At 28.0% G+C, this 11427-nt stretch overlaps 1 protein-coding gene across 1 annotated transcript; it reads right to left on the bottom strand.

The window, feature by feature from the left end:
- Positions 1-253: 253 nt before the first annotated feature.
- Positions 254-11079, bottom strand: LOC142325977 (uncharacterized). The gene is made up of 5 exons (XM_075367971.1): positions 11004-11079; positions 10197-10351; positions 4664-4789; positions 1814-1921; positions 254-428 (listed from the first exon to the last, which is right to left on the bottom strand). The coding sequence occupies exons 3-5, from the start codon at positions 4742-4744 to the stop codon at positions 282-284; spliced, it is 336 nt and encodes a 111-aa protein (XP_075224086.1). The 5' UTR covers positions 4745-4789; positions 10197-10351; positions 11004-11079; the 3' UTR covers positions 254-281.
- Between the last annotated feature and the right edge of the window lie 348 nt (positions 11080-11427).

The following is an 11427-nucleotide window of genomic DNA, read 5'->3' on the forward strand; positions in this document are numbered from 1 at the left end:
AATAATGAAAAACAATACAGTAGGATGCCGATTTTCAAGATGTCTGACAAACTGGACTGCTTAAATCCAAATTAAGAAATTAAAGAAAAAATAATACATTATTTGAAAAATAAATCTTATTTTATTTATGTTTATTTTTCTGAATTTTTCAATTGACCTTTTTGCAATTCATTTAGCAAAAACATATATGTATTTTAGCCTTTGTAAAACTTATTAAAGTAAATTTTTACCCAATTATCCAGATCTGGCCTTGTAAAGGTTCATCTGGACAATTGGTGTTTTCACTGTATGCAGAATCTAATATCCTTACTTACCACTTCATTTTTAACTTCTAAATTTTCTGATTTATACAAATTGGTGTCTTCAATTGCTAAATGATCTTTTTTGATATCAAGTAGTTCCTCTTTCAGCTGTAGTAAATCTACTTGCTGTAATAAAAAACAAAAAAATTAATGCTACAAAGTAAAGATTTTTACGATTTTTTTGTATAATTTATTAAATAAAAATAAATTGCTCCTGTAATTTGCTTAGGACACACATTCAGGACAGCGACAGTTAAATTATTACTATTATTATTAGGTGACTTTAATATGCCAGATTTTGCAAAATATTATCAAAAAATGTTTCAACTCTTCTTATAGATTTTTCTACAAATTTTACAATAAAACGTTTTACAATCAAATAATCTGTTAAAACTCTTGTGGTAATTCTCATGAGTTTGTTTTTTCTAATCTTACTGACATTATGTTAATAATGCTTACAGTAAAACGTTTTATCATGGTAAATATCATTTACCTTACAGGTAACGTTGCCTAAGATTTTGAATTAAATCTTATAGCTAAACAATTCTTACCAGATATTTTTATAACATTCAACATTTACTAAATAGGAGTTTCATTGTAAATGATATTTATTTATTATATTGCCACATAATATTGAAGTTTAAGAGTGAAACAAGGAAACTGAATTTAGTAGCAAATGAAAAATGCAATACCTGACTCGGATTTGATATTTATCACCAATATAGAAATTTTTTTTAGAACTGCAACTACATATTAACAATATTGTTGATAATCAAGTACCAAAAATATTTATATATAATGTAATTTTTGAAGCAGAATTTACACAATTATTAATGAGAAAAACTTCCATTTAAAATTTTATATTAAATTTTGAACAATTTCTTTCTGTTTAACAATAATGACCTTCCCTTGGGGACTGCATATGAGGCTAGAGTGGTGAGTTATACGAACACCTCATGGGAGGCTAGCCCAATCATTACTATGAACTTGTAACAAACAGGGTGCCCCTGGGACACTTTTTTGGAGGTGCAATGTGGTGCTCTTATATCAGAAAACAATCATCCGATTTTGAAAATTCAAACTGGGAATATATATATAGTTTGTCTGTTTGCTGATGCATCATGTGAGACGAATCTGACTGACTGATTACTTTCAAATTTCAGAATACATATGTGTTACCGCAGAGAAGGTTTTAAGCCATTTACCGAGGCCCTAGCTTCTTTGAACATTAAGATATTAAAAATATTCATTATTTCTTCACTCCCAAGATGAGTGAAGTTGTGAATTAAAGAAATTCATTAAGGAAAAGATAGATTTATTCTTTTACTTCATTACTGAATATTTCTGCCGCCATTGCAAAGAAATAAGTTATGAATTTTCCGTCGTCAAAGGCGTGTGTACATTGGTTACCATAGTTCTAATTACCTATATTTAATAATTTAGTTTCTTTTTCAGGTTTCTCACCAACCTCATCATGTATGTTACAATAACCAACAATTATAAATACTTACATGATCTGGATAAAATTCCTCCTCTTCTTCTGCCTTTACAGTGTGTACATCATTAATTTTAAGATTAATCTGAGGTGGAATGTCATCAGTTAATGAGATCTCAGATTTCTATAAAAATAAGATGAAAAAAACCTTACAAAAATGTTGAAATTAATTAATATTCAATAAAATATCTTTTTTTATTCTGACAAACTTAATTATACCATAGTAAATTTGTCTATTATCAAGATATACTGTCATCATAAAATAGATTAATAGAAAAACAAATTAGAAGATAAAAATAAATGCGATCAAAGTAACATTAACTGTTTATATAAAACACATGAACTAATGTTACGGTAAATACTTAAAAATAAAAAATCACAAAAAGATAATCCACAATCCAGAGAGCGCTATAGAAAACTATTTTGAGCATATATTTAAATACATTTTGATATAGAAAACTATTTTGAGCATATATTTAAATACATTTTGATCAGAATGCAGATAAAAAGTGTTTTTTTTTTTATAATTATTAATTATTTAATTAATTTTAAATAAATTGGTGGGAAGATTTTTCATATGATTCAGCAATTCAGAAGGACATTATGGCTCTTCTTCGTGTTAGTTGAAGTTATGAAAAGAGAGTACTGGTGTCTGGTTACGTTTCTAAATTTCCCTTTAATTTTACTAAATTATAAAAGTAAACCATATAAAATTTCTTATAATGATATTTTATTAGCTGTCAATAACACACAGGAAATTTTCGAAATTGAAGATTTAAAATGACTAGAGGAGATTATCGAAGTCGAAAATCTCTGAAAAAGAAGCCATTAGGTCCATACACAGTAAAGTGGCTAATCTATCAATTAACTAAACACCTGCAGCAGAAAATTAATACCACTGAATGCTAAAATAAGGCACTACTGAACAGTCATTTGATCAGAAGCTCTAAGTCTGACTGAACATCTGACATTTGACAACTTCTAATAGACAAATGAATGAACAATATTAAAAAAAAAGGTCTTTCAGCCCACCAAAGACAGAAAAGAAGACACAATAATGAACACGGAGAAAATATTAGATTTAATCAGAAAAAGAAAAATCACCTTTTATGGTCAACAATAACAGAAAAATACATCAAAGAATATTTACTATGACAATTGCAAAATATTTCAGGTTTCCAGGGGAAAAAACTGTAGAAGAAATATTTCTTACCTGAACAGAAGAAAAAAGTAAAATACTTAAAAATAATGAAGGATATATGAAAGAAAAAGTAACTGAAAAAGGGAAATAACAGGAACGTAAAAGCAATTAGATTAGACAAGCGAGATTAAAACTACAATTCAACCAAACATAAACCATGTAAAATTATGACACCAAATACTGACAATTAATAGCAAGTTATTTAACCCCCTTCATAGTTTTTGATGAAATAACTCATCAAATAACTACCCTGATAAAAATTTCCTTGACGAAATAATTTGTCGTCCACTTTTTTGCTGAAAAGTGCCACTGATGAAATAATTCATCATTATGAATTGACCCATTTTATTGTATTTGTTGATGGGTTACTGTAACAGACGTGAGTCTAGTTCCATTTTTACTCTAATTTATTACTGAAGCGGTAGTATCATATTGTTTCTCTATTCTATATGTCCTAACAAAGTATATTCATTATTCGGGTTATTTTTTGCAAATAAATTAGTTGACATTCTTTATGTCAAGCAGACTAATCTTTATGTCAAAGATTTCATTAAAAAAAAAATAACTACCAAACCAGTTTTTGAGGTTTCACCTGTGGAAACAGACTGATAATTATGAGATGCTTTTGTTTGTGGCTGTATATATGCTATCAGGAATTACCTGAAAGCCACAAACTGAAAGTTATTATACAAACAACCTCCTTTTTACAACTCTTGGATTTGGAAATGTTTTAGCCCAAAGAATCAAACTTTTATTGTGTTTCCTCAATTTTACTCATGATGATAATAATACTAATAAATCTTCAAAAAATAAAATTGATTATTGACTATCTTGTTAAAAGATTCAGAGATGTATATACACCAGAAAAAAGTTTAGATGATGAAAGTTTACTGGAAAGGTAGGCTAAATTTCATTCACTTTATTAGAATAAAATGAGCACACTTTTATATTAAGACATTTCAGAGCCAGAAACTGGATATATGAAAATAAAATTTGATAGCGTACGTAGGTGCAGGTACACAAATTGTAAAAACTCCTAATCATGGCTACACCACTAATATTGTCATTACTCTTTTTGAAACTAGTAACCAACTGGTGAACAATAAAGCTACCCCACGAACGTCCACTTAAATGAGAATGATATGTATGACATGTAAACAATGTGTAGTCTTGTACAATCAGGCGTAACATTCCTGTGACATATGGTTTATTGAACCCCAACTATCAGTCTATAGGTGTCCATGGTTTATATTTTAATTGTCTATAAAAGCAACTAAATTTTACTAGGATTTGAACTTTACAACCTTTTGACTTCAAAAATCAGCTGTTACAGCAGTGTTAATTAACTGCCTATTTGCAACTCAACAAATATTAGTAACAAAATATATATATACATATATATATATATATACCAACCTTTGTAAAACTGATTATAAAAGCAAATGTCTATATAGTGTATCTTTTATACCATATTACATATTTCAAATTTCTTCTTAATTTAACTGAAACACATTTACTTTTTATTTTTTTTTACTTATTGTATTACCCATTAAATATAGAATCACACAACCTTTTTTAAATTACCCCTTTCAATTATCCAGATTTGGCCTTGAAATGTCCATCTGGATAATTGGTGTGCCACTGTATATAAAATTTAACACTTACCACTTCATTTTCAACTTTTAAATTTTCTGGTTTAACTAAGTTAAACTCCTCAATTGTTAGAGATGTGTTTTGATTATTCATAATTTCAAGCAGTTCCTCCTCTTTCAGTTGTACTGAATCTATTATCTGTAATAAAAAACAATAAATAAATGCTACAAAGTAAATGTTTATGATTTATTGCACAATTTATAAAGGTAAAATAAATTGTATATGTAATTCACTTATCATACACAAACAGCGCAGCAACAGTTAAATTATTATTAGTATTAGGTGACTTTACCGTGCCAGGTTTTGTATGGAAAACTTAAGAAATGTTTCTTTTGCTAAATGTTGCCATACAAATCTAAATATTAAAAATGCTGTTACTCACCATATAAATGGGTGTTGAAAACAACACTACCTTACAAGATAGTGTTGTTTTCTAAAAATTGTAAGCTTGTAAGATTGTAAACAATATTAATTTTTTTTATCGCAAAATAAGCATGAAACTAGTGCATGGAACATGGAAATGTCACTTTATAGTGTATGAAAAATGTCACACCTAAGCAGGATTTGATATTGATCATGAATATAAATTTATTAATAAGAAGAGAGTTCCATAAGCTACAAAAACAATATAAATCTACTTTAATTAAAAATGAAATTCATAGTGTATGATAAGGAGGGAAAAATAATGTTGACAACTAAATTCATATTAGACTGTGTAGAATTAATATGGAAAGGAAAGAAAGCAATGGTTCTAAATGTTGTCAAAGGGTTATTAAATATATATGTATACCTTTTATTCCCTTAATGTGTATGTTGCAATTTGTTCAAGTAGTTAACAATAAAACTACCCTACCATGGGCCAATTAGATGAGAATGATATGTAAACAATGTGTAATCTTGTACACTCAAATCTCTGCTACAGAGGAATTATTTTTTATCAGTGTTTATTTTACTGGAGGTTTTTAACTGAATTATTGCAATTCATTCAGGAAACACACACGTGCGCACACACATACACATTAAGGAATTTATTAATCTCAATTATAAAAGTAAATTTCTACACATAGAAACTTTTTTTTGTTTTTCCACAATATTTATTTTTTGTTACATTGTACAAATTTACATATATTCAAAATATCTTTCTGGGTCAATCCATTTAATGTGACCCAAGGGTTGACACTAATTCAAAAAAAATTCAAACTCACCCACTTGTTTTCCACATGTCTCAGGACCTTAAAAAAAAAGTCCTTTTTTTTTATTTAAGCAGTTTACCTGTGGCGGCCATTTTTGTTATGGTACACACATCTATTTTTGTGATTGTAAGGGTTTATGAAAACAATCGTAACTAAAAAACTGTTAGTCCGGAAAGAATGAACCAAAAAGCAATATATTCATATTTTTTCAAGGTGAAAGAATGGACTAGCGGTTATTTACCTATCTCTCTTCTTTCTACGAGAAAATTAGCAATAAATTTGATCTTGAAAAACAGTGAAATTTTACTTTTGGTAATTTATTTTGATGAGGCGAGGATGCCAAACACAGTTTGAATTATTTTTTTACATGTAGGTATTGTTAGTAGTTTTACCACAAATAATATCAATAGTGATATAATACTTAACCCTACATTTTTGAAAACTAATCTTTTTTACATGATTTAAGTTATGGCTTCAAATAATTTTGACGGGCTGGTAATAAAAATTTCAAATTTGCACCGCTTGCAGTGTTTTTATAGATGTTTATGGAAAATAAAATAGTTTCTTGTGTACTGTACTAATAAAAAACATATAACCTCTCAAAAATCATGAAAAACTTGCTACAAGCAATACAATTTTAACTTAAAAGGGATTTCTTGTCTTCTTGGCGATTTAATATTTTTATACTTAATACTACAGTTGAAATAGACTTGTTTGAACCATTCAATTGCAGTGCTCATCTTATAACAGGCGCTTGAATTCATTTCGTCAACAGGAAAATTCATGATGCAACATACTCATTTATGCTTGTTGCATTTAGCTTCGCAGTTACAGACTGGTGTGTCTGACATTAGTCAGTGACCTGTTCACGTCTTTACCAAGTGTCGTAAATTTCATTCTGAAAGAACACATTTTTCCAAATTTAAATTTAGTACCTGGAAAGTCTTTTTCTGTTAACTGTTTCAAAAGTATTTTTTCTCAGCAGAACAAAGATCTACACGAATGTAAAAACCAAGAGCAATATATTGCCCCACATCACAAAATTGAACGATTGGATGTTGGTTGTAGCATTTTGGGTGTATCACTTCCATAAAAATTAAAGTATTAGAAGCTACAATAAATATGTTCTTGTGTCAGAAGGCATTGTAAGATGTTACTTTACTTCAGACTCCAAGGACTAAGATCATCTGGTGTCAAGTATTGCACCACTTTCACTTAGGGAAAAAGACTCTATTGCTTGTGTGTATGACTATCAAGTGGTAGATATTAGCCTCGAAAATGATGATCTGCGGGTTCATTTTTCCAATAGAATTATTAAAAAAGATATCACAGCCAACCACACTAAATAATAAACTTTCATTTCTACAAAAACAGGCTATTTCATTGAAGAATAACAAAAATTTTGCTACAATTTAGTTTTTCTTTGTTAGAATTTACAAAAAAATACACCAATTAAAAATAAAGATGAATTCTTGAAAAAAGATGTGGGCTACTATTGAAATCTCAATTTGGGTAAGTTTTACAAATATTTTTAAATCAAAATTGTTTTAGGTTACTGTTATTGGTTAATTTATAATTAAATTACTAAAAAAACTATTACTATAACTAATGTAAGTAACAAAAAACAATTTTAAAAATATTGAAAACATTAACTTCAACAGCAAAGGCGCTAAATATAAAAATATATAAAAACTGTCAAGTGCAAAGGAGACAACAAACCCCCTTGGATAACTTATTTAGAGTCAAAATCATATAGCTATTAACAGGGTTTTCATGATTTTTGAGAGGTTAAAATTTTTTAATAGTACAACACACTATTTTATTTTCCATACAAATCTACAAAAACACTGTAAGCTTTCCACATTAGAGATTTTTATTGCTAACCCCATGAAAGTTATTTAAAGCCAAAATTTTAATTTTTTGTAAAAAAATTAGTTTTCAAAAAATCATAAAAATTTAGGGGTATGTATATCACCATTAATATTATTTATGATAAAACTACTAACATATACCTACATATAAAAATAATAATTCATTATGTGCATGCCATCACCGCCTCTTGAAAAAAATGACCAAAAGTGAAATTTCTGTATTTTTCATGTTCAACTTAATTGGTAATTTTCTCACAGAAAGACGAGAGATATGTAAATAAACCACTGAACAATCTTATACCTTGAGAAAATATGAATAAATTGTATTTGTTTTATCCTTTCAGGACTAATGGTTTTCTTTAGTTATGAATCTTTTTGTAAGCCCCTACAATCACAAAAAAAAGTGTGCGCACCGTAACAAAAATGGCCACCACAGGTGAAATGCTTAAATAAAACCGTTAGAAATTGGTTATTAAGACTGTATAAACTAAATAACTTTCACTGTGAAGGAATATACGAAATACTCCTGATTTACTAAAAAAAATTTAAAAGAATACTTTTAAGATCCTGAAACATGTGGAACCAAGTGGGTAAGTTTCAATTTTTTTTTTTGAATTGGTCAAACCATCCTTGGCTCACATCAAATGGATTGACCCATCCCTCATTTTGAAATACATGATGGTAACTAAAATTGGCTGAATCCATTTAGTTAAAAAATAACTGCAGTTTCCAATAACACCTTCATTTATTGTGTGATTTTTTTTAACAGATATACAACAGTTTAAACGCAAGTAGCATCTTTCATGGCGACAACTACAGTAATACAGTAATATTGTTGAATGTCATGTACCAAAACTACTTATAAAAAAAAAATTAATTTTCGAAGCAGTTCTCTAGTGAAATTATTATCGCAATTATTATTAACAAAAAATTCCATAAGCTTCAAAAACATAATCTATTTATTATTAAGAATTATTTAAAAAGAAATTGTATGCAATACTCTTTGTCAAAGATTTTTTTTAAAATTTGCTAATAAAAATAACAACAGCAGATCTTATCCATCTTGTACGCTTTTTGAAGTGAGTATGCTAATAAGGGCGCCAATATTATATAACCTTTTCGCTTAAAAATGTGAAAATGTCTATCTATATTAATGATTTTTCCTTAACTAAAATTACATTTAACTGTAACGATTCCTGCATTATTTTAACTGAGAATGATACTGAAAAGGCCATTTGAGTTAATGATAACTCTTTCATAGGCCCAGAATATAATCATCCTCTTTTAGTAGTGAAGAAACGCTCTGTCTTTTTTGTACAGTTTTTAACTAAGCTCTTCAATCATTCTTTCATATCTTGATGCATTTTATACTGATTTTCGTTGTGCCATTGGTGTAGTTAATATCAAATTACTTATTAAAAAACTTGCTGCGTGTGGATTTTATAATAAATTGTTGTCTTGGATATATCCATTTCGTACAAACAGAATTCCTTATGTTAAAATTGATAATTTTATCTCTAAGCCTATTTATGTTAGATATGGATTAAGACAAGGCATGCATTTGGGTTCTCAAATTTTCCTTGTATTTATAAATTACTGTTTATTCATATGCTATTCGCATTTTTTAATTTTTTGCAGATGATATATGAAATTGTTTAAGCCGATTACAAATCTAGTTGATATTCAATTACTTCCGATCAACTTGAACTGTGGGCAAAAATAGTATTTCTGCTAACTTTAAAAAAATTAATTTCATATTCAATTTGGAAGGTTTGAAAATGTTGATATAATTGTGCAGCTGAATAATATAAAATAATACTGCAATACAAAAGGTCTCTTCTATTAAAGACTTAGCTGTATGTTTTGATAGCAAGTTATCCTTCAATGAATAAACTGGTAATACTGTAAGTCACTAAAAATGATAAATTTTATTAAGAGACTCTACAAATTTTAGGTCATGCATTTATGAAGTACTAAATTAAAATTAATAAACTCTGTTGTATGGTGACCTTTTGCTGACTTGCAATTAAAATTACCTGAAATACCACATAGAATTTTTTTTACATGTGCTGCATATAAAATCAGTGATTCTATGCCAATTCTATGATTCTATTACCAATCATAACTTTATTCATATCTTTAATTTGTTAAAAATACCAAGAATTGAGAGATTTCTGATCAGGACAGATTTAATATTTGCTACTAAAATTTTTAGTAATTATTTTGACTATCCTAATTTATTGCAGTTTTTTAACTTTCATATTAACTACATTGATTGGTATAATTTTCAAAATTTTCATGGTTACATAGATTATCTATTACTATGTCACCTATACTATGTAAAGTACACTTAATACCTTATGAATGATAATTTTGTTATGTAATTATGTTGGTTTTTTAATATGATTTTGTATTCATGGGTTTCATGCCTGTCTATATCAATTAAATAAATAAATACAATTTAAAATTTAACATACTTACCAAATAGCAATTGTACAGTCTTTGTTTTAGGGTAAAAATAGAAAATTAGGCCACAACAGCAAAGACAATTGCAAAATTCCAGCAAGTACTTTAAAAGATCATTAAACTACCAAGAAGCCAAGGTAACAATTCAATTCAAAATCTAGCAACTTGAACTGAAAAATCCAAACAAAATAATTAAATTAAAATATGCAAAATCAGCCAGAAATTAAATAACAAGGTAGCAAGGGTTAATTTTACTGCACCTTGCTATTTCTTATTAATATATTTACCTAACATTATTTCATGTGTTTTATTTAAATAATAAGTTAAAAAAAAAAAATAAGACATCATGAAAACTAGAACTAAAGATCTCCCAGTTATAAGATTTGAACACTCACTATACCACTTGGTTCCTGTGACTAAAAATATACAAATAACTTACTTATTTAATAAAAATGTTTAATTAAGTTTACTACAAAACATCACGAGTTGGAAGCTGCCATTTTGGATTTAATGGAGGAATCCCCAACCAAAAACTATACAAAAAGGTAATAATAAATTCCATAACAAGCTGAACCACCAGCCCACACTCTTGTTATCTAAAAACTTTTTCTAATTTGTATGCCCCATTTTAGAATTATGTGTGTGTGTGTATATATATATAAGGCCAACCTTTGTAGACGCGTTAACCACTAGACCAGACCAGTGGGTTAAAATTAGAACAATTTACATGACTGGTTAAAGTTCACACCAATAATTGATCAACACAAAAAATTCAAACTTAAATTCTATTGATTTATATTTGAATAGCATAACATTACTTACTTATTCAGATAAACAAAGTAAACTCCAAGTACACAATAAAATTACAACGTCTACTACACCTCTTCCTAACAACGCTTTCCCACAAATTGATCAGTGATGCCAACACATGCAATTGTATACTTTAATACATACGACCTCTGGATATAATCTTGGAAAAAATATATATATACATATGTATAATATTGCACAACATACTTAAAAATAATTTTTCATTCATGGAAAAGTTAAGTGGTTTAATGTAAAAATAAACAATGTACTGAAATTTTCATAAAATTCTTAGAAGCGATTGTAATTTATTAAAATTTAAAAAAAATATTAAGCCAGCGTTTAATAATAATAACAATGTTCTCATATACTTGTTAGGAGATGTTTATTGGCCCCAGATATCTTGAAACATGAACATCTTTGTACGCGCATCGCCGAC

The sequence above is a fragment of the Lycorma delicatula genome, chromosome 6, assembly GCF_047948215.1.
Source record: "Lycorma delicatula isolate Av1 chromosome 6, ASM4794821v1, whole genome shotgun sequence".
In the NCBI taxonomy this organism is placed as follows: Eukaryota; Metazoa; Arthropoda; class Insecta; order Hemiptera; family Fulgoridae; genus Lycorma; species Lycorma delicatula.

Coding starts and splice junctions, on each gene's coding strand:
- LOC142325977 (XM_075367971.1), bottom strand. CDS start 4,744: ATGAATAATCAAAACACATCTCTAACAATTGAGGAGTTTAACTTAGTT. Junction 1,922..4,663: donor TAAAAGTTGAAAATGAAGTG/GTAAGTGTTAAA, acceptor TTATTTTTATAG/AAATCTGAGATCTCATTAAC. Junction 429..1,813: donor AGGAATTTTATCCAGATCAT/GTAAGTATTTAT, acceptor TTTTTATTACAG/CAAGTAGATTTACTACAGCT.